The sequence below is a fragment of the Tenrec ecaudatus genome, chromosome 8 (genome assembly GCF_050624435.1).
Source record: "Tenrec ecaudatus isolate mTenEca1 chromosome 8, mTenEca1.hap1, whole genome shotgun sequence".
Taxonomy (NCBI): Eukaryota; Metazoa; Chordata; class Mammalia; order Afrosoricida; family Tenrecidae; genus Tenrec; species Tenrec ecaudatus.
Genome location: NC_134537.1, coordinates 111,051,133 through 111,075,612, shown reverse-complemented (window position 1 = coordinate 111,075,612; position 24,480 = coordinate 111,051,133). Strand labels below are relative to the sequence as shown.

At 40.0% G+C, this 24,480-nt stretch overlaps 1 protein-coding gene across 2 annotated transcripts in view; it reads left to right on the top strand.

Moving 5' to 3' along the window:
- TNKS (tankyrase) overlaps positions 1 to 24,480 on the top strand; it is a 206,762-nt gene that overhangs the window by 118,576 nt on the left and 63,706 nt on the right. For both annotated transcript variants that reach the window (XM_075556739.1, XM_075556737.1), the window contains exons 6-11: positions 14,406 to 14,500; positions 16,063 to 16,129; positions 16,623 to 16,809; positions 18,670 to 18,791; positions 20,448 to 20,539; positions 20,629 to 20,707. In XM_075556739.1, coding sequence (XP_075412854.1) covers positions 14,406 to 14,500; positions 16,063 to 16,129; positions 16,623 to 16,809; positions 18,670 to 18,791; positions 20,448 to 20,539; positions 20,629 to 20,707 — 642 coding nt within the window. The remainder of the gene's footprint in view (positions 1 to 14,405; positions 14,501 to 16,062; positions 16,130 to 16,622; positions 16,810 to 18,669; positions 18,792 to 20,447; positions 20,540 to 20,628; positions 20,708 to 24,480) is intronic.

Sequence of the window (24,480 nt, the reverse complement as noted above, 5' to 3'; positions counted from 1 at the left end):
ATGACTCTCTGTATTGTTCTGGCAGCTTCTGGTTTATTGCCTTGGGAACGTCCCTTCTTGGAAGCCAGGCACCGTGCTGTCAGGAGTTAGCCCAAGAAGCTACGGAGAGGTGCTCTTGAGAGTATTATTATTCAACGCAACACTGCTCTCCTTTCCAGCCTCCCGGTGACACCAGCCATCTTAGTACCCTAGCTTATACTACATAGATCAGAAAACGGCCCAGTCAACCAACCAATGCTGGTCTCGCCGGTTATATGATAATAGATAACAGAAATATTATTTTATCGGAAAATAAAACCCAGTATTATCAAAAAACCAAATCCCGCCTCCCTTGAGTCAACTTCAACTCATCGTCGCCCTGTTAGTCCGCGTAGTCTTGGTCTGTTTACTTACAGGAGTAGAATGAAATCCCGTCTTACTCTGACAGAGTAGGAGGTGGTTTCAAACTGCTGACCTTGTGGTTAGCAGCCCAACTCGTAACTAACACTATCAATTATGGATTAGTAAAATTGCTCTTTAATAACTGCTTGGCATAGGGAGGGATATATGTATACATACAAATCAAAATCCTCTTTATTAAAACAGTATAGCATCCACTCTTCACCTGAAATAAGAAATATAAGTTTAACAGGAATAGTAGTCGAATATTACCTGTATAGATGGAAGTCCGTGAATTAAATACCAAAGTAAAACTCTAAATGACTTATGGGAAGAGAAAGAAGAAACCCAGAGACCCCAGAAGTAGTCTTTTCTGCCAAACTTTAATTGTGTCAACTTCAGTATTGTGTCAATATTAGGGGAGTTTTCTTTGCTAAAAAAATGAAAGGGTTGTATTGTCTTGTCCTTCTGCATTTTCAGGGCAGGCTGACCCTCCCACACCGGGCCCCTGCCAACCGTAAGCACATACACTCCCACTCTGCGGGTTCCAGGACCTTCCTATTGGTTTGCTGTCCAGATCTGGAGCACCCTCTTTTGAGGCCCATGGGTTGAGGTGGTTGGTAACTTGACTCCTAAAAAGATGGTGACTGTAGATCAACTCCCGATTCCCCTATGTAGTCTGGGCCCCGGTCTATTAGATTGACAATCTCTTTGGGCCACCCATTCACTTTCAAATGGGGAAAGGGGGGTGATTCAAACACTCACTTCTAAATCCTCCCTCGCTTCCAGAATGGTAAGAGTCCACCAGCTAACAAAACTCGAACAAATAAGGTTTCTTTGGCCAAAATAGATCTCAGCTGTTTGACCATCATGAAGAATCGGAGTTGTCTTCAGTAGAAAAATCAAGAATTGTTCAGGTGTCAAATGTAAAAGGAATACTATCTTTAGAAGGAGAATATTCTCCCCTTGATAATCCTTTCACGGACTAAAATAAGTCAGGGTCCTTCTCTGTAGACTTCTTCACAGACCCTGAGTTTCAATACTTCGGTACCAAACTGATGCAAGATGGAGAAATAACCCCAAAAGATCTCAATGTCAGACTGAGAGCTGTCATTGCTAACAGTTCTTGGAATAAGGCCACCTCTGTCTTTGATAGAGAATTTAAATATCTCCGCAAAGACACTTCTTTGTATATGCAGTACATATCACGGGGCCATATCTGACCTCTTCTGGTTTTCCTGTTGTCATGAGGCAGGGCTCAGACATGCCTTCACGCTCCATCCTTCTTTACCTATGCTGACAGGTACCAAGTGTACCTCCCAGGTGCTTTCCATCCACACTGTGGCATATTCAGTGATTTGTTGCAGTGGCCACAAAGAATTCACAGACAGAGCTCATTAGGAAAATTAATGGGTTGCCACTAGTCAGGATGAGTAAACAGCAAGATTGCTGCCGCTGATCACAACAACACCTCTCCTCAACCAGCAGCCAAGTCTCTTGTCTAGTCCTCAGCCTCTTAGTCGCGTGGACCCATGGCCTCCGCCTCAGTAAGTGGGACAGGAAGCCAGCCCACCTCTTGCTTAGCCTTGCAATTCCAGATGAGGAGAAGGTATCCCATTGTCTTGGCGTAGATTCTCTGTGCCAGTCTCTCATGCCTCTGATTTCAGCCTCCAGCACTTGAGGCAGAGATCTGGTAGTCCTAGACTTGCGCTCTCGCTCTCTCTCTCTCTCTCTCTCAGCTGCTTTGAATATGCTTCATCCTTAAGGAGGAGTGCGGGGGTGTTGGGGTGGGGGTAACAAAAACTGACCAGTTTCCTCTATTAGTGTTACACACTCCCTCTTTGCGTAGCCCCACACAATCAATTGATGGGAGCTATAGAGACCTGGGTAGAAGAGCCATATTAAGAAATTGCACTGCACCACACAATGTCTTAGAATTTAAGTTATTGTGTTTTTCAGACTAGAGAAACTCATTTCATGTGCACTTCGGAGGCTTGGTATGGAGAAAAAGAGCAGGAACTTGGAGTTGAAGAACAAGTTTGAAGTTGTAACTGTTATCATTCACCTCTGTGATCACACGGTTCATAGTGTCTTTGAGGTCCCATATTTTGTAGCCTAAACATGGAAAGGTTTGGTCTGAAATACTTTTCAAGCGGTCATCTAGCAGGGAAGCCACAAAGCCCACATGGAAGAAGCACACGTGTGATCACAGAATGTTGACGGGATTAGGTATCAGAAGATCAAAAACAAACCATGATTTCAATGTGAAGGAGAAGGGTTAGAGTGGAGACCCAAAGCCTCTCTGTAGACAGTTGGACATCCCCTCACAGAAGGGTCACGTGGAAGGGATGATTCAGCCTGGATGCAGTTTAGCACCAATAAAACACACAACATCCCTCTGCTTCTTTAGTGTTCTACACACACACACACAAACACACACTGTCATGACCCCAGTTCTACCTCACAAATCCTGCTAGACTGGAGTATGGACATTGGTACAGATAAGAGTTTTCAACATGCAAAATCCAGAACAGATAAGCTCCTCAGACACCGTAATGGGAATAGTGACACCAGTAGGGCAGGGGGAGGGGGAGGAGGAGAAAGGGGCAATGATGGATGTATAACATACACACACCCTTCCCCAGGGGACCAACAACAGAAACGTGGGTGAAGGGATACAGCAGATCAGGTAAGATCAGAAAAAATAATAACAATTTCTCAAGGGTTCATGAGGGTGGGAGGTATGGGGGAAAGAAGAGCTGATGCCAAGGGCTCAAGAAGAAAGATAATGTTTTGAAAATGATGAAGGCAACATATGTACAAGTTTGCTTGATATAATTGATTTATGGAGTGTTATAATATCTGTAAGAGCCCCCAGTAAAATGATTAAGATTAAAGAAAAGGGGGGGAAAGGAAAGCTAAATACATAAGATACTTTTCAACTTTTAATGTTGAGGATTTCCATACTGATCTAGGAGTCATTACCAATCATTTTAATCAAATTTTTTTCAGTAATTTTCATCAGATTGTGTAATTATCAAGAATGCAGAGTAGGATTCTGTGACTCTGTAGTGTCACACTGGACAAAGCCCTCTGGTGTCTTGGATATTGATAGAGCATCTTCTAAAGTGTTCTCTTTCCCTCAGGGCCCATGCCTGACTCTCCCAGGCCATTAGTGCCCTTAACGTCCACCTTGGTTCCCGTCAAACTTTCCATAGATTAAAGCTCCCAGCAGCTTTTCATTTCGAACCGCTCTGGATCAAATTTCAGATATTACTTAGGATTAAAAGAAGGTCAGGATAGTGTACATCTACATTAGGGAACTCTTCAGATACCTTAAGTTTAATTACATGTCTAATCAAATCACGTCCTTAGAGTCTGTCTTACTGTAATGGAGAAATCCCATAGAGCAAATTGTCTCTCCTACTTATGTTGGGATATATTCTATAAAATCCCTTTACTTCTGTATATTCATTTTGTAACAGTAAAGACTTGAAAATGTCTTTTTTACTTTGCATTAGGGAATCATTTATACTAAAACAGCCTCTATTTTGTCAAGCGTGACATTTCTGCTGGTGAGGGTAATTAGTGCTCATGCCAGCTGCTCTCTCTTTCTCTATGAAAAGAGTTTTCAGTAAAGGGGGCCACAGCATTTAAAAGCAGGTTGTAAAACTTAGAAGTTCATTTTATCTTAACTTCGCTTGCTTCTTCCAACTTTGGACTCTCCTTTGTGCTTGGCCAGAAACACCAGTTCCCTGCAGTAGATTACAGATTAGTTGAGAGATTGGATTTTAACATAGAATTTTAAGTCAAATTACAAAAATGAAATTTCAGCCTTTCCTTTTAGATTTGTTGAAATCTAAATTTGAAATGTTTCCTCCTCGACAAGTAGACCAAGCTCTCTATTAGTAGTATTGGCAAACAGCCGTGTGCGAGGGTGGCAGGAGAGCAGGCATCAGGGAGAGGCTTCAGTGTACCGCTCCTGTCCGAGTGCGTCAGTCGAGGGATGGTGGCCCCTGTTGACTCCACAATTGTGCTCCGTAATGTACATGCTCTACATAACAGTTACACATCTTAAATGTCCTATAGCATCTCTTAAGGACTTGTTATTTGAATGTGCTTAAAAATATTAAAGGAAACTTCCAAAAGCATCAAGAATTTTTATATTATACCAGTTAGATGAAAATGGTTGCCATTGATAGAGAAAAACATTCCATTAGCTGAGAAAACACTTTGCTCAATATTGAGTGGTATGAATGGTGAGACCTTAAAAATACACTGAGAACACTGTCAGCATCACTTGAAATGGATGCTTGAGTAGCCAAACCAGCCACAGACTAATTCTTAATATAAAGTGTTTCATATTTTGATTTTTCTTTTGTAAAAATACTTTAAATTTTTATAGTAATATGATAATACCCTATTCAGATACCATAAACATACTCTCTGCGTACTTGCCGAGTTTTAGAAAGTTCAGTACCGGTTAGGGTTGGAGAAAGGGCCCAGAGAACATCGCTGGAGCTCTCTGATCATTACTGCCTTTAGTCACTGCATTCATATATGCAAACCCAGAAACAAGAACGACCTTAGCACTGAAGGGACTCTGAGGGGCAGTGTCTTTAAAGTCCTCAGAAATACTTACACGGACCTAAGCCCATTGCTGTGAAGTCCCTTCCTAGTCGTAGTGTGGCGTGGAATTGCCGTATCCTCTGTCCCCAGAATAGCTGGTATGTTTGAACCATCAGCCTTTTGATTAGCAGCAACTCACTTTAACCACTGTGCCACCAGGACTCCTCCCCCTAAAAAACCCTGTCACTGCCAATTAGTCTATTCTGACTCAGTGTGCAATTTCTGAGAATATAAATCTTTGTGGGGACAGAAAGCCTCTTTCTCCCACGGACTGGCTCATAGGTTTGAACTGGCTACCTTTTGATTAGCAGCATGATGACTAACCTACATCACCACCAAAGCTATTCCATCACATTAAAAGTAGCTAAAAGAATTTGTGAATCTCTGAGTTTGCAAGATTTTTTGACAACAAAAATAGCTCCGTGCTCAGTAATCTATAAATGTGCATCTTGTTCAGTGTTTCATGAACAAGTCATCTTATCTGTCACACACTAGTCAGAATCTTTGATGCTTAGGTGCCAGCCTAAGGTTGCAAATGTTAATTCTAAAAGAAATGCATGTGAGCTTTGAGTAGTCTGAATACCTGCTCCTTAAAGTATGTAACAGCAGGTTACTACCAGACCAGGAGACCTCTTTTCCATAAAGTCTGCCAGCTGTTTCTCCTTTAACAGTACAAAACTATTGCTACACCTTCTGAGAGTACTAAGCAGTCTTTTCTTTCTTCCTTTTTTCCCCTCAAACAAACCCTAGAGGATGCTAGGCGCTCATTTTTCATGCATATATTTCAATTCTGCTGAGTCTGAGGCTGAACACACAAATTGCTGGCTGTTGAAAAATCCCCTTGGAGTTTTCACATTGATAATGTTAAGTTAAAATTGAATTAAGTTGGCATTTAGAGCTTTAGTCTCACAAAGCTTGCCCATTTGAATTTTTTTGTTCTTTCCTGCCTTCTCATTTCTATTTTTCTCTCCTCCTCCACCCAAAATGTGCACACGAAGATAGCCTAACCTCCTGCCGTCGCGTCAGTGAAGAATTAGAGCGACCCTGTGTGTCCGTTCCGGATCTTGACGGAAGTAGATAGGGAGCCTCATCTGCTGCCCGAGGAGCAGTTTTGCAGTTAGCAGCCCAGTGCTTTTCCAAGAGCTCCACCAGTGCTCTGCTGAGAAATCAACTTTTATATTGTAACTCAGTTGAAGTACAGACACTTGTTTCTACTTCATAAATGCTATGGTTTTTAATTGGAATTAACTAAGTGGCAGTGAGATGGTTTTGCATGGCTTAAGTGCTTCCCTAAACCACAGTGCACTAGTATTCTATCTCTGCATATGTAATCGATCTAAAATTCTTAGGATCTTACTTGGAAGAGGCTTTACATGGTAACTAGTTCAACTTCCATTGCATTGCTGGAGCCTCTGCTCTGATAACTCTCATAACCCTCACCTGGGCTCTTGATGAACCCCATCGAGTAGATAGCGCTCTTTTGGTTTGGATTAAACTATAGATTTTGTGCCTGGTCCATATGCTCCACTCTGTTGTTCCTAGTTGTCATGAAGTTCATTCTGACTGGTGGTGTGACCTTTTGGAAGCAGGTCACCAGGCCTGTCTCCCGAGTTGCTCCTCTCCCCTGGATTGCTTCAACCCCCTTCTCAGTTGCCTGCTTTGGGGAATCATTGTCCAAGATGGCCAGAACCAGAGAGAAAATTTTATAATGGGAAATAAACAATATTATAAGAGGGCCTAGTAATGTATAATCTATAGAAAAGAGAAATTTGGGGGAAAGGTATAAATAACACAGGTTTGCTTTTTCCTTCTCCTTATACTCAGTACTATCAGTTTTCATTCTCCAAATGATTTCTCTTTCAAATTCTCTTTGTAGTAGCCCAAGAGGTGAGAAACTTTAAGGAAACTGCTTTCTCTCCATTATGGTACTACTTCTTTTGAAGTCAGGCATCAACCATGAGATGTACCATATATACTCCTATATAAGCTGAGTTTTTTCAGCACATTTTTAGTGCGGTTTTTGTGGTAAAATTAGGTGCCTCGACTGATATTTGGGTAGGCTTATACTTGAGTATATACTGAACTTATTTCTGTGGGCTTGTGCCCATATTGATTCTCTAGCTTTTAATTTATTTGCCTCTGATGTAAATGTCAGTGCCTCAAAGAACTTCCTAGCACCCCTAGCTATCTTGTTAAACATACTTCTCTGCCTAAGGGGAATTGAATAGGATCTGATTGTGTGCTTATTACATTTTCTTAGGAACTTTGTATTAATGGCTGATTGCCTTACTTACTTAGTGATGCTAACACAGAAATACCATAAGTGGTAGCTTCACTGAGTTATTCCTCTGAAGTACACATTCAAGGCACTAGCTCTAAGGAAAGACTCTTGTCAGCTTTGGGGAAAGGTTTTTATCTCCTTTCAGTGTCTGTGGACCCTGCATTCCTTGGAGATCTCAGTTGCCATGGCACCAGTCTTCACTTACTGCTAAGAGGTTCTCAGCACAGAGACCCGGAGTTCAAAGGATGCACTCCGCTCGTGGCTCATCTTTCTTGATGGACCCACAGTAGTTGGGGTTCTCTCTCTCTGCTAGCGTTTATTTCCTGTCTCTTGTAAGATTTCAGGTGTGACTCAGACAGAGAAGACTTGGGTAAGAATAATGACCTGAGTAGGATTTGAGTTCCACTATCTTAGGAAGTTGTAGCCTAGATGCAGTCCACTTCCTCCTGCCTCATTCATTGTGGCGGTTAAGATTCGGAACATATCACCCAAAGGAGGATAATTACATTCCATCTAAAAGTGGATGACAACCACACAGTTCTGGAAATCATGGCCTACCCAATTTGACACATATGCTTGAGGGACATTGATCTCTCTAAACTAAAGAGCGCTGGTGGCGTAGTGGGTTACTCATTGGGCTGCTATCTGCAAGGTCAGCAGTTCAAAACCACCAGCTGATCCTGGAGAAAAAGATAAGATTTTCTACTCCCTAAAAGAGTTACAGTCTCAGAAACTCACGGGCTGATTCTAGCTTGCCGTGGAGGCTCTGGGAGTCAGAGGGTAAGCTTGTGCAAGCCATCCTTTAAGATAGTATTCCATCACGCTCTAAAATATGCTACATTCATTTCATTCAATTTGGGGGCCTCTGAGTAACACTGTTTTGTTTGCATAATTAGCATGCACATTAGATGGATTGTTTGTAACGTCTCATCCAGCTTGCTCTGCAATCATTCACCACGGGAATGGATCCACTCACAGCTCAGCTGCCCAGACTTCGACGCTGCTACCACTTTGCTACCTGACATTATAACTCTTTCCCCGAGTTAGGAATGCAGCCTTCAGCTCAGACCTTCCCGCTCCAATGTGCCTTCAGTTAGCAGCAAGAGGGATCTTTCCAGAGCTCCAATCTTAGCATGTCATTGCTGCTGAAAGCCCTTCAGTGCCTTCCTGAGGTTCTGAAGTCTCCCTTAGCCTCATGCTTTTCACTTAGCCACCGACTTTTGGTTGCTGGAAGTTTCTCCAACACACCGTGCCCTCTGGGTCACTTAGCCTGTTCTCTTCATGCTCCCGGGAACAGACTTGCCCATCTTTTCGCTCCAGTGATTTCTGTTCATTCGCAAGGCTTAGCTTAGAAAGCAATTCTTGTGAAACGGTTTCCTAACGCCATCCAATTTTAACAGTCCTCTAGAGTGGTTTAAATACTTGTCCTCTAGCCTTGTATAACACTCTGAATTTTGTCATACTTTATTATATTTATCTATTTTCTCTAGTTACTGACTCCTCAGGAACTACGAAGGGGTACCCCCAAGAAACACCCCCCCAAAAAACCCAGAACCCCACCCACCAATTATGTATTTAAATTCTTTTGAGAAAAAGAGCATTATCACCTTCAAAGTACTCCCCATTACACTTAATACATTTGTCAAATCTGCCATTCCATTCTTGGAAACATTTTTTCAAACTCCTCTGTTTGGATGGCTGATAGCACCTTCTTCATTTTTTTCGTCACCTTTTCTACTTCGTCAAATTGCTGTCCTCTCATGTCCATCTTCATTTGCTGAAACAAAAAGAAGTAAAATTGAGTGAGATCAGGTGAGTAAGGTGTGTGGGGCTAGAGAGGCATGCTGGGGTTTTTTTTGCCAAAAACTGGGAGGCTGAGATGGCTGCATGAACAGGTGCATTGTCATGGTGATAAGGGACTGTCAGGCCTTTTTTTGGGGGGTTCACTGATACACAATCTTTTCAGAACCTCTAAGTAGAAATCTTGATTAACCGTCTGATGTGGTGGAACGAACTCCAAATGTGCTGTGAGTAGACATTTTCATTTGGGACCTTGAATACAGAACCAGCTTTGTCATCAATCGACATTTTACCTTTTTGAAATGAGAAAACCACTTGTACACTGGAGTTTTCCCATAGCACTGCCCTTTTAAGCTGTGTTCAACATCACAACAGTTTCTGTGGCATTTTTCCCAAGCAGGAAACAAAATTTCACAACCACACACTGTTGTCTTAAGTCGGCCATCACACAAAATGAGGTTTGAGTGAAATTGCCTTTACAAAAAAAATTCACTTTGACCAGAGAGAACCTTCCCAGGCAACGTCACTGGGTGCACTAACTCAGAGTGAGTTGCTTGATGCTCACCTAGTAGGGGAAAATGCATGCTATAAAAATTCTGCTCTGCCCAGCACAATTCTATATTTTTGGAGGGCGGGGGGTCCCTTCTTATAGTTTATTTTGATTTCTCATCCTTGGTCCTTTTGCAAAAAGAGTGGGCTTTGTATATTTCATGTAGGGACTTGGTACATTTTTGAAGAATTAGAAGATACATAAAGTAGAGTTTGAGTCAGTCTTAACTATCACACTATCCCTATAGCATTTAATATGGCGCTACCAAGTACGTGGTATGTGCTAAAATATCTGCCACCATTGCCTGTAAAGAAGAAATATATTTTTAGCCCTTATCCCTCCTGATTTCAACCCCAATTATTTGCAACTATTTTCAACATTATCACTTATTGTTAGTTACCATGAGTCTATTCCAACTCCTGGCAAGACATTCAGAGTAGAATTGCCTCATAATTGGTCAAGGCTTTATCTTTCAGAAACAAACGACCAAGCCTGTTTTTCAAGGTGCCTCTGAGTGGGTTCCAATTATATGAGACCTTTCTGGGGTATATAGCACATGCCCTGGGTGACAGTGGACAAATTTTCTTAACCGCTCCAGTTTCTATTGCCAATTATGAACAATCATAGAGTAAATTAACAGTAATTCTTTCATTTTTGAGAGTCTCTGTGGATCAAGGCAGACTGTGTGATCTTTTCTCTCTCCAGGAAACACTTGTGTACCTCTGTACCCTTGTCTCTGAGTTATCTTGGTGAGAAAGGATAGAAGCTTGTAGTTGAGCAGCCAGAGAAATATATTTTTCGCTATCTAGCCCCTGTCTAAGGAGCCCTGGTGGTGTTGGGGTGGGTTATGCTGGGCTGCTGTCGTGAAGTTTGCGGTGTGAACCCACTAGCTTTTGCTCAGGAGAAAGATGAGGCTTTCTACTCCTATAAAGATTGACAGCCTTAGAAACCCTAAGGGCAGCTCTGCTCTGCCTTAGAGCGTCGCCATGCGTCAGAACTTAATAGACAGCAGTGAGTGAGCCCTGATCTTTATGCAGATATTGAAGGTAGTGTGGTTATTTCCACTAAGCCAAAAAGATGTGGAAAGGGCGTCCAGGGAGGCTCGCCTAGCCACATTTGGTTTCCCACTCCCACCTTCTCAGAGGCACCTGCCGTTCCTCTTCTTCTCCCCTTTGGGGTGGCCTTAGCTCCCTGAGGCTTTGTGGTCTCAGAGGCCTGAAATGGTCTGTTCTTTCCATGGCCAGGGTTGACTACTGGATAGCCATACCAGCTAGGCTAGGAGATAAGCCTGCTCAGTTGAGCATCACCAAGACGATAAGCCAATCCCTGGGGAAGTGGTTTGATTATAAGAATTCACACCACGGACTCTGGAACTGCCTCTGCCCAGAAGGGCTGGGACGGCCCTACTGAGTGTAGAAAGAAAAGAAACTGAAAAATCATGAAAATGAACACATATATCAACTAATTTTCTTCAGTGAAAACAAGGAAAGTGTAGTTGTAATTTTCGTGGAGTGCCATATGTTAAGTAAAAGATTAATAAGCTTGACTTGTATTTGGTGGTTGATATTTTGATAAAGCTTCATAAAAAGATTGGCTTGAGATTTCAGTGCGTGCAGACGTTATTTTCTGTAGATTGCCTCTGAACAGTCGTGCATTTGACTAGTTGTCAAGTGCATGACTGTTTTCATCCCTCAGTGGTGGGTTGTTAGTATTTTATTGCCGAGTCAGTTCTGACTCGGCATAGTGAGTCTAGGTGTTACAGATTAGACTGTTCTGCCAGGTTTTCTGGGTTGTAATCTTCGTGGAGCAGGAGCCCTAGTGGAGTAATTGGGCTGCTAACCACAAGGTCAGCAGTTGAAAACCACTAACTGCTCCGTCGGAAAGAGGTGACGCTTTCTACTCCCATAAGAGAGTTGCAGTCTTGGCGTCTAATAGGAGCGGTTCTACCCTGTCCTTGGAGGGTCACTATGAGTCAAGTCAATTGATGGCAGTGAGGTTTGAGTCTTTTTCATCTTTGTGAACAAAGGACTGTTTCTTTCATAGAGTTGCTGGGTGGGTTTGAACTGTCAGCCTTTCCATTACCATTTACCAATCTGGAGATAATGTTTGAGATAATGTTTGGAATGGGTGTGAAAACAGAAAGTTGGATCGACACATTTGATATTATACATTTTAATCTTTAAATTACATAGGTATTTTGAAAGGTGGAAAGTACTTTATTTTCAAAAGTATTTGAGAGAGCTAGGGTTATGGATTTAATTGTTTGCTGTAAGTCCTAACCCTTCACTGTAGATAGATCAAGGACCTGGTGGGATAACGTGGTGGATTACACACTGGGCTGCAGAGTCACGTTTTTAGGGTTTTTTTAAACCACCGGTGGGAGAAAGTTGAAGATTTATAGTCTCATTTTTGTTCTGTCCTAAAGGGTCACGATGAGTTGGAATTGATTCAATGGCAAAGAGTTTGATACGGTGGATCTATTTCAAATTGGTTCGATGGCAGTGGTTTTGAATTGGCTTTGGTATGTTGTGGATGTGATCCCATTTGAGAGCTGTTTTCTTTGTTAAGGTAATCAGGCTCTACCCAATCATTTTGAGATATATTAAGAGGAGAATAGGCACAGAGAGAAACAAGCTGGGAAAAGATAGATGCCGTGCTACAAGGAAATGACTGAGGCACCAAAGAACAGAAATTGGGAAAAGATAAGAGAGAAAGCCTTCCTGTAGAGCTAGTGCCCGGGATTCAATGTGTTGTAGCTCCTAGTCTCTATAATAGGTTATAACCCTATTTGAGAATTGGCTTTTATTCATTAGGTTAATGAGGCAGTAAGTTCATGTAGGATATGTTTAATCCATCTCTATCGAGGTATGACCACATTAAACAATCAAATACAAATAGAGAGGAAGACACATGCCACAGGATCACCACGGACTTCTCCCCAGAGCACACACACAAGAATTGGCAGCCTGAATTCTAACTCCTAGGCTCCTAAAATGTGAGAAAATAAATTTCTGTTTTCAGAATCCACCTACTGTGGTATTTCTATATCCTAGCACTATGAAACGAAGACAGCTGAGATGAGTGGCTTACCTTTATTTTACACATGAAGAAACTGATGTCCATAGACTCTGTAACTTTCCCAGGGTTTCATAAGACTGAACAATGTATCCTACTGATTCAGGACTTTCCTAAGAGCTATATAGTATCATTAACTGTATATTGATTGAAAATATGTTTAATAGGTGTCAGAAGACATAAAACATATAAAGTGCCTGGAAGACAGTACTAAACCCTCTGCATCCGGTGGTCCCAGCGCATGGCAGCATTAGCCGTAGAGTTTCTAAGGCTAGAACTCTGTAAGAGAGCAGACACCGTCCTCGTTCTTGTACCGAGCAGCTGGCATGGGTTTGAACTACCGGCCCGCTGTTAGCAGTCCAATGCCTCCATGGCAGTACCAGGAGGCTCTTTTAAAACAGGAATAAATAAAATATTACATCATATGGCAATTCTTTTATCTCTTGCTATTTGGAGTATGTGAAGGAAAATAAGTTGAAAATAGCACTCCTCCCCAAAAAGATCTTAAAGTTCCAAATAGGAAAAATGGAAGAAAGTACATTAAAAATATATTAGACCTTGTGTGAAAAGCTATTATAATATTTAATCTTCAAGTAAATGAACAAATGTCAGAAAATTACTATGGGTGCAAAGAAGCTTTCAATTAAAATAATGCTATTTCTGATTAATAGAAAAGGTGAGAAGTTTGATTATTTTAATTATCAGGTAGAATTTAAGCAGAGAATATGCAGCTCAAATTTAAATGTGACAGAAATTAAGAAATTAATTAGGAAGAAACTTTTCCTATTGTATTTATATTATTTACATAGTATGTGAAATGTCAGAATATTTTTTTTCAAGATTATAAGACAACATATTATCTTGATCTATGTCATTGTATTCAATGTAGCACATTTTTTGGCCAGGAGGTATATGGCATGAACATTGACTTTTGTTTTTATAAAAGGTTTTTTTTTTTTTTTTAAGTTCTCTTAAGGATACTCGGTAACCTTTTCTCTAAAAGAGAACATTTGAGAACGAGACCTTCCCGTAAAGAAACCCTGGCAGTGCAGTTGGTAAACTATTGATCCACTAACTGAAAGGTTCGCATTTGAACCAACCAGCTGCTCTGTGGCAGAAAAATCGGCAGCCTAGAACCCTAGGGAGCAGCTCCCCTACCCTATAGATTTGCTTTGAGTCAGATTCAATTCAATGGCAATGAGATTGATTGGGGTTAGATCTTTCAGAAAAGCCTTACGGTAGAATTGAGATTTAAAAGTCAGAACATAAAAGGGGTAAAGTTTGAGGAAGATAAGTAAGAATGTGTACAGTTACAGAGCATTCATGTGAACACTGACATGTCTTCAGGGCAGTGAGGATCGTTTCTGTTAGAAGGAAATCCTATAGGGTAGGTCGTGTGGGGCGTGGATAACAAGGACAAGGACCTTAAGAAGCGAGTTGGGGAAATGTTAAGCACTGAAGCGAGAAGTTGCTCTTGAAGTGAGTGGAGTGTTTCTTAGCTAATTATGAAATGTGAGGTTTTTGTTATTTCAAACTGTATTAATACTGTATTTACATCTAAATGAATGCTGATTAACTAGCAAAGCGAGATTCCTTAACCTAGGGTTAGGGTTAAAAAATTTTTTTAAATTTTTTCTTAACCTGCGGAAGTACCTGCCATGTATTTTTCTGTTTTTGTTTTGCCTTTTCTAGTCGACGCCCTTACACCTAGCAGCGGGCTATAACAGAGTTCGAATAGTTCAACTTCTTCTTCAGCACGGCGCTGACGTTCATGCAAAAGACAAAGGGCAAGTATATCACACTTTCCTTTCAGCGGGTACATTCAGAGATCGGAACTTCTTTTATTTTCATCATTTGGTACTCTAAAAATTTTAAGCAAAGAAAAATCCTATGTCCCATTTTTTTTACAGCTTTACAGCATTTTCAAAATGTTTACACCATTGACTTCAACCTATACGTTCATGCTTCCATTAAGGATATTTCTCACCAATAAGTTTAATTTTATTCTAGTACACTTTGAACTTGCAAGTTGTTTCTCTTAATTACAGTTATTTTTTCCATTCTTTCTGATAATTCAGGAGCATAGACATCATATTCATCATGTACAAAAGGGTTAGCTCTTACTGATGAACCCAAATGATAAATGTAAAATATTCTGCTTTGTTTCTTAATGAAATAGTAAACATCTAAAATGAGAAAATCTGAAAGTGCCCTCAAGAAAGCATGGGTCAGAGGGAGTAGGAAGAAAGCAGCTAACGCATTTGTTTTATGAACGGATGGGTTTGGAAAACACTATCACAGGTGTTTATCTAGGATCCAATGATGAATTGCCTCTGCTGTCCTAAGAGATAGACTGGCACTTCATTTTTCTGATTTAAGATGCTTACGGCTAATTGTATCTACTATCCAGGTAGTTTCCTATTACAGTCTTGTGAATGGTCGGCTAGAGGAGGAAGATTTCTTCCACACTGCCACTTTCCATGTCAGGACTTAGAAATGAAAGAATTGGTACACGAGACAGTTATCAGAAGGAGAATCTATCCATCTCAGTTCTGCACTTCTGTTTCCCGCTTGACCTTGCCAGACTTTGTTCCATGTGTGAATGGTGTCCCAATAGTATAGGGCAGGGGTCGGCAAACTTGAAATGGAAGATCCAGTCCTGTCCCTCACGACAATTTAAAAATTATTAGAAAGCCATAAATACATTTTACAAGCAAATGAAATCACTATTATCTGAATAATACCCCTTAAAACTTCTCAATTTTACTTCAGAGCCACATGTACATACCGAAGAAGCCACATGTGGCTCTTACACCGCAGTTTGCCGACCCCTGATATAGGGACATAACTATCCGATGCTTGTGTGCATCTGTTTCCTTGTACATGTCTGAAAACAGATGGATGCACAAGAGGTGAGGCGTCAAGAGAGATACTCCACAGAAACGGGCTTTTCACCCATTTAGCTCAATAACTGATCTAAAATTGTAGTATTTAGGCATTTGCTTTTTCTAACTGAAGTGACAGTGAAAGTGAATGAAATAGTAGGAATATTTCAATTCACTATCAATATTGTTCTTTGGTATATATGAAAGCATGTGATTATTAATAAGCATATATTCGTTTATACACACATGTACTTTAGTTTGTTTTTATTGCTAAGGATTATGAGTAAGGATTATATCATGTTTGAATGCAAGCTATGTTTTAAATTTATAATTATATCAAAATTTGAAAATATTTTCAAGTATAGTTATGTTGGAGATTTCCACATTTTATTTCTTAGCATTTCATGAATAAATAACAATAGATTGTCTGAAATTCAATATTTTAATTTGCCTTTGTCATTTAGCGGACTTGTGCCTCTTCATAATGCATGTTCATATGGACATTATGAAGTCACAGAACTGCTGCTAAAGGTAGGAGAAATGGGAAATATTGGTTATTATTTCCTTATTATTTTTTGATGTATTAATGAATGCTTATTGGCTATTACGATTTAGGAGCCTTGGTGGCATTTAGTGGTTATGCGTTGATGTGCCAGCTGCAAGTTCAGCAGTTCGAAAACACCAGCTGCTCCATGGGAGAAAGATGAGGCTTTCTGCTCCTGTAAAGAGTTACAGGCTGGGACACCCACAAATGCAGTGCTGCCCTATCCTGTAGTGTCGCTTTGAGTTGGAATTGGCTTGAATGCAGAGATTTTGAGTGAAAATCCGTTTCAAAATGTTGCCATTGTCTTAAATTTTTTAAAGCACTTAATTCAACTCTTTAAGCTGCTTTTTAAAGCTGAGAGTAGCATATTTATTGATATTTCAGAGAATTGTAGCTGGCAATTTTAGTGAAATTAATGAACTCTAAGGTATTTTCATCCAGTGAAATGATCACTAACCTAAACCTTTTTCCTCATTTCAGCATGGAGCTTGTGTTAATGCTATGGATCTTTGGCAGTTTACACCACTGCACGAGGCTGCTTCGAAGAATCGTGTCGAAGTGTGCTCGTTGTTGCTCAGTCATGGTGCAGATCCCACCCTAGTCAACTGCCATGGCAAAAGCGCTGTGGACATGGCCCCGACTCCTGAGCTCCGGGAGAGGCTGACTTGTAAGTATTTGTTCGTTTCTTCTCTAAGCTCTGTGTTCCTTGTTGTAAATTGAAATGCCTGATTCCTCCGGCATTAGAAGGGCTAGTGTCTTGTCTAAACTTCGGTAATGTTCTTCATATACTTTATTTCCCTAATCCCACAGGAATATTATATTGGATATGTACTTGGTTTTTAATTTATTTATACCTACTTCTAATGTACATGTCGAGACTCCTTTTTTAAAAGGCTTCTAAGAATGAGTCAAAAAAAAAGAGAGAATGAGTAAATCCACAGCCATTTATTATTTGCCAGGCACAAGGCATGCAGCATTGAACAAAAAATCGCAGGAATGCAAGAAATGGTGAAAGCCCGTAGAGCTTATATTCTTGTGCTGTTAATAGATAATAACTCCCAGTCTGAGCACTCTTTCCAAGTGCTGTATAAGCACTTTGCCCATATTTTCATTTTTAATTAACAACTAATTTGCATATGACATCATTCCTCTTTTTTCCATATATAGTTCTGTGAGTTTTGCCAAACTTACGAGTCATATAACCAGAAACACAGTTGATATTATGTTATGAATGGGTACATGTGATAGACAAAGATTTCTGATTTTCCCACTAAGTTCCGTCACCTTCCGAAATGTGCATATGTTTCTAGAATTCCTCAGGATTCTGGAGGCATTTTGAGACTGCATCTCATTTTCTAGATACTTGCCTAAATGATTTAAACAGCTGAGTAGAAGCTTTGTTAGGTGTTCATGAAAAGGCATCGTCAAAATGATTCCGGCATCATGTGTATCAGTTAGTTTTAAGCTAGTTCTTTTGACTCAGGAAGAGTTCCCTGCAATTTTGATCTGGTTTCAGCGGAAATGTAAATGTATTTTGGTACTTGAGCAGATGACATGTAACAGATTACCCACTAGCACAAACCAGATTGGAATGAGTCCTTTTTGTAAGGCATTTATTCACTTTCCCACCCATATGGCTGTGACCATATGCTGTCTTGCATGTTATAGTTTATTTTTCTATGTGTGTTTTATCTTACCAATACGTCTTAAGTTCTTCATGAGAAAGACCATTGGTTTGTTTTTATTTGTCGTTTTAGCACTCACACAATGCCTTGTGCCTAATAAAAATGTGTTAATGGCATGTGTTAGAGCTTTTATATCAACCTCCTCTAACCTAACTCACTGTTACTGTTCATAGTATATGGTCAGCAAGGTTATTGAGCTAAATTTTCCATAAGTTTCCTTGATCTTTCTTTTATTTCCGTTTTTTTTTTAAGTTAGTGTCTTGGGTTCCACTTTGTTCCCATTTCACCAAACAGTATATGCTTTCATAGGAGCTCTGGTGCCGCAGTGGGTTAAACACTGCGGCGCTCCCAGAAAGGTCAGGGATTCAAACCCCTCAGCCACTCCAAGAGAGAAAGTGAAGCTGCCTGTCTGTGCCGTGAACGACATAAAGTCGTGGAGACCCAAAGGAACGGATCTCCTCTGTCCTGCAAAATCCTTTTCGGGCTCGATGGGCATGGGTTTTTGTGGAGCGATCCTGCCAGCATGTAGGGAGCTGTTACTTTGTGTAAGAACGGTGAGGGAATCCATTCATTTCCTTTTTCTCAGTGTCCGATTGCCTTGGTTTTACACTGTTGCTTCCATGTGTATCAATGTGTGTCTTTATAAACGCTAAGAGAATGACTCAATCTTCTGCTCTCAGAACATAGAGATTTAATTTTCCCCATTAATTGGTACCAATTTTATCATCATGTCGCTAAAATTAACAGGAATATATAAACTTAATTTCCCTACTTATTTGTAACTATGCTAAAATCTTTATAAATATTAAATTTTTATATATCAATCCTTATCTCATGGACAGATGAATTTAAAGGTCATTCTTTACTACAAGCAGCCAGAGAAGCCGACCTAGCCAAAGTTAAAAAAACACTTGCTTTGGAAATCATTAATTTCAAACAACCCCAGTCTCATGAAACAGCACTGGTAAGATTTATTGTTAATTCCTTTCTTGGGTATCCAACTATAATGGAAGCACAATAGGATCGTCATTTCAGAAGTGAAAAAGTGATTTTAGTATCTGAAATACCAGGAATTTGCATTTTAATGTTGGTTGCCTCGATTTTTACATTTGGTATGATTGATAATTTATTCCGAGGTGAGAGAATAGTCATTTGCTCAACTTTGATTCAGGAATTATCGTTTTGCCATTGTCTTTACACTCCCTGGTGGTGTCGTTGTTATGTGTTGGGCTGTGTTCCGCATGGTCAGCAGTTCCAAACCACAACAGCTCTGCAGGAGAAAGACTGGGTTTTCTACTCCCATAAGCAGTACAGTCTCGGGAAACCCACAGGGGCTTGCTGTGAGTCAGCACTGACCCGATGACACACCAAATTATAACAAATTTATTTCGCAGTCTGTGCTTCATATTTATGAGATACGATTTTTCCTTATAGAACTTGTTCCTTGGGGTTGCTAGATAAATATATTTTTATTTTTTGTAGAAGATTAAAATATATTTTCAAAGAAACTTGTACCATCCGTTTGAATAATTGTATTGAAAGAACTGATTATCTTCATTCCAGAAAAATGATGACTTTTTGAATTTTCTGTTCCAGGCTATAAATTATCTTTAAAAGTATTCATGTTTTTTCTTCTAATGCACTTTCAAAAAGATTACTTCATTTTCCCTGTCATTGACCACATTAAGGCACAGATACAAAGCTAGTTAGAGATTGCCACTGTGCAGCCTATGTCATCAACCTCTAAGTAATTCAAATTCTCCCAAATTCCTGACACAGTGAAACTTTAGTTAATATCTGAAGAGAACAACATTACAAAGCATCACCAAACTGAAATGGGCCGACATGTGTTTGTCTATATATTTGTATGACACTCATACCGAAGCTCACCATACACTCAAGTTACACAGTCTCTTTCTAGGAGTTTGGAGGTTCTTAGCAACAGAATAAACCTGACCTGCTTTCCTGGTGTGTTCACGTCTATCACCTTCTCACTGATTCATGGCGTAAGCCTGTTCTCCTGCAGGAATGGGAGTCCTTTGAGAAAGGTCTCAGAAATACTGACTTAAATGGCTGACCGTCTAATGAAAGATTGAGTAATTTAGTTACAGATTTTTGTTGCTTTGGAAAGCACTATTCTCATGCCTTCAATAGGACATAGATATATATATAACAAATGGACTGTTTTTCACTTATACATTTTTTAATTTAAAGAAAAAGTATTTATTTAAAGAAATAGTATTTTTTTAAACCAATTGCCTCCAGAAAGCAGGGTATAGACACCCTGTTGTGCATTAAACTAAGCCTTTGGACAAGAGGGCAAATCGCTTAATTTTTACTAGTTTTAAATTTGAGAAAGTTAGAATGTACAAATATATATATGTATATACTGGGATAATTATTTATTAGCTAAAGGAAAAGGAATAAAGTCTCTACATGTTTAATTAGGACCATAATTTCACCTTGATTTAAAGGCTGTTTTGTGCTTGTATAGCCAGAAGAAATATTTTTTCTCCATAATTTAAAATAACAGTGTTCTAGCTAATCAGTAGATGCTATTTAGACCAGACGTTTACTTTTATAAGCTTACTGTATTAACTTAGCTTTGTTTATTTTGCAGCACTGTGCTGTGGCCTCCCTACATCCAAAGCGAAAACAAGTGACAGAATTGTTGCTTAGAAAAGGAGCCAATGTTAATGAGAAGAATAAAGAGTAAGTGTAATTTCAGAAGGAATTAATCAGCCTATAGAGAGAAAACGTTAAAGTAGAGAGGAGATTACTTTTCCTTTTGTGCTCTACAGTCTGATGACCCCCCTGCATGTCGCAGCTGAAAGAGCCCACAGTGACGTCATGGAGGTCCTGCATAAGCACGGAGCGAAGGTAAGACACAGACCAGGAAGCCAGAGCCAGACCCAGCCGTGCCTGAATACCATTTTGTAGAAAGCGAGTAAAATGCAGCTGCTGTCATAGCATTTGAACTAGATTTCTACTTTGAATTCTTCTTATTTTTTAATAAATCACATTATGGGGCTCTGAGAGCTCTTAGAACAATCCGGACATCAGTTGTATCGAGCACATTTGTACATATGTTGCCATCATCATTTTCAAAATATTTTTCCACCTGAGCCCTTGGTATCATTTTAAGATTATATAATTAATAGAGTTTGATAGCATTTCTGTGTTTATCCTAAAATGAGTTCAGTGAATGATAGAAAGTTATATCTCTACTTTGAAATTTGTAAGATTTTCTATATTCCTTCAGATTTCCTCTTGATAATTTTCTCAAAACCTTTTGTGCTACATAATTTTTTTCTCAAATAATTGGCTTCATTTGATTGTTATCCTCTGAAACCCTACAGATCTTTTGAAGAAAGAAAGAAAACAAATGGGCTGTTTTTCACTTATAAATTTTTTAATTTAAAGAAAAAGTATTTATTTAAAGAAATAGTATTTTTTTTAAACCAATTGCCTCCAGAAAGCAGGGTATAGACACCCTGTTGTGCATTAAACTAAGCCTTTGGACAAGAGGGCAAATCGCTTAATTTTTACTATTTTTAAATTTGAGAAAGTTAGAATGTACAAATACTTATTTCACACATTGAAGCTAGCACCCCCACTACGTCCATGTGCCAGCTAGTCTTAAGTTGTGCCAGACACGAAGGTTTGCCTGATGGTCAATGGGGCTTCACAGAATAAAAGGCTGGCCAATGGCAAACTCACTCGTCCTCTTTCAGCACGCTATGATCTATGGTGGTTTATATGTGTCCCAATGGGTGCATCTATGGATATACCCCTAAATGATACAATGTTTGTAAATAGCATACTTGGTCATCAGAAGGACTGTAGTCTTGCAGCCTTCTACATCATGGCAATGTTCTCTGGTTATTTCATGAAGTGATATTTTAAAGAATTGTCATACTTAGCGAGGGACTGTTTCTTTTTTATGAAGAGGATTTAAAATTTGGTGATCATTCTGAGATGGCAAGTGATTTTTTTTGATTGAATATCATCTGTTCACTTTTTATTACTTTATTTTGTTGGGGACTCTTAACAGCTCTTATGACAATCCATACATATATTCATTTTGTCAAACACATCTGTACATATATTGTCATCATCTTTTTCAAAACATTTTCTATCTACTTGAGCCCTTGGTATCAGCTCATTTTCCCCCCTCCCTCCCCATGTCCCCTTGATAATTTATAATTTTTTTCATGTCTAACATTGAACTCTGTCTCCCTTCACCCCCTTTTCTACTGTCCATCTCCCTGGGATGGGGGCCCTACGTTGATTTTGTGATCGGTTCCCCCTTACTCCCTACCTACCCTTGCCCTCCTAGTATCACTGTTCTCCGTATTGGTCCTGAGGGGTTTATCTGTTCTGGATTCCCTGTTTTGCGAGCTCATGTCTGTAGACCAGTGTACATATTCTGGTCTAACCAGATTTGTAGGATAGAATTGAGGTCATGGGAGTGGGGGTGGGTTGGTGGGTGAAGGAAGCATTAAAGAACTAGAGGAAGATTGTGTGCTTCATTGGTGCTATCCTGCACCCTGACTGGCTCTTCTCTTCCTTGTGACCCTTCTGTGAGGGGATGTCCAATTGACTACTGATGGGCTTTGGGTCTTCGCTCTGCCCTCCCCCTCATCTTCTGTAGGTACTGTGGAGTGTAAAGAAAAACGCATATTAAGTGTTGGTTATGAAGCCATGTGGATGCCAGTTTCTCATCCTCGGCTGTTTACCCATCCCAATTCCAAAGTAGTAAAATATCCCTCAGAGTGTATCTGGTGGTCAATAAGGTAGAAAAAGTTCTCTCTTAAAATCTGACTTGACTACAGTTGGACCCCAGTTTTGGTTTGTCCTCCATTTTCTTTCCAGGGAACCTCATGGGTTTGATTTGTTTGGGAGCAGCGTGTGATTTCCAGTTAGTTCTAAGTGCCTCTTGAATGAGCAGTCTCCCCCATAATTAGAAGTCAGCCCTCCTAACCTGTTACAACTACTGCCTGCCTTCCCTGTTTCTGCTGAATCAGCGTCTAGCACTGTTGAAACAGAAGAATTTGGAGAGGTCTAATTAACCATTAGGTAATTTGTCATACTTGGAGAGAGAGAACTTATTAATAGGTATACAAATCAAAACATTCTTTTGTACAAAATTTTGTGGTAAATATAAAATTCAAGTTTACTCTGCATTTAAAAAAAATTCATTTTATTGGGGGCTCGTACGATTCTTAACACTATCCATCCATACATCCATTGTGTCAAGCGCATAAGTGTATTTGTTGCCATCATCATTCTCAAAATATTTGCCTTCCACTTAAGCCCTTAATATCAGCTGCTCGTTATACTCTGCATTTTTTAAAGATCATTTTATTGGGCTCATGCAGCTCTTATAGCCATCCATACATCAGTTGTATCAAGCATAGTTGTACATATGTTGCCATCATTATTTTCTAAACATTTACTTTCTATTGAACCCTTGGTATCAGCTTCACTTTCTATCCTCCCTGTCCCCCTCCTACCCTCCTGACCCCTTGATAAATTATAAATTATTATTTTCATGTCTCCCCCCACAGTTTCTATTGCTCCTTCCCCTAGGGGTGTGTTTATGTGTCAGTCATTGTGATTGGTCCCCTCTTCCTCCCCTATTCTCTCCTCCTTCCCCCTACCCTCTTGGTGTCATTACTCCCATTTCTGTTCCTGAGGGGTTTATCTGACCTGGAGTCCATGTGTCCACTCTTATCTGTACCAGGGTACATGTTCTGGTCTAGCCTGAAGTGAAAGGCAGGACTGGGTCATGATAGTTGGGGGTGAGAGAGCCTCAAGGAACCAGAGGAGCATTATGTGTTTCATTGGTGCTATACTGTGCCCTGGTTGATTCATCCCTTCCTTGTGACCCTTTTGTGAGGGGATGTCTCATCTGCAGATAAGTTTTGGGTCTCTGCTCTTCCCCCCCCCCCTTGTTCTCAACAATATGTTTTTTTGTTTGTTTGTTTTGGGTTTTATGGTGTCTGTTACCTGATCCCATCGACACCTCACACACAGGCAGGTGTGCTTCTTCCATGTGGGCTTGTTGCTTCTCTGCTAGATGGCTGCTTTTTTTAAACATTAAGCCTTTAAAACCGCAGACACTATCTTTTGATAGCCAGGCATCATCAGCTTTTTTCACCACATTTGTTTACTTACCCATTTTGTCTTCAGAGATCGTGCTGGGAGAGTGAGCACGACAGAATGCCAGGTTGTTAGAACAAAGTTCTTGTATTGTTGAAGGGGGCATGAGCAGAGGCCCTAAGTCCATCCACTACCCCAATGTATTGCCATAAATTTATGTACATAAGCCAGTCCCTCTATTCTTATTAATTAATATGTTTACATGCATACATACCTGTGTTTATGCCTCTATCCATAGCTTTGCTTCCTAGATCTTTCTACTGTTTCCTTTTACATTTTTCCTATCCCACCATCATGCTCGCCTTTCCTCTGTCTCCTTAGTATTTCCTCTCAGTTAGATGCTGTTGCTCCAACACCCCGGGATCTCTACGTCCTCCTCGTTTTTTATTTTAATCCCCTAGTTCAGTGGTTCTCAACCCCTAATGCTGCAACCCTTTAAAATGATGTTCCTTGCTACTTCATCACTGTAATTTTGCTACTGTTATGAA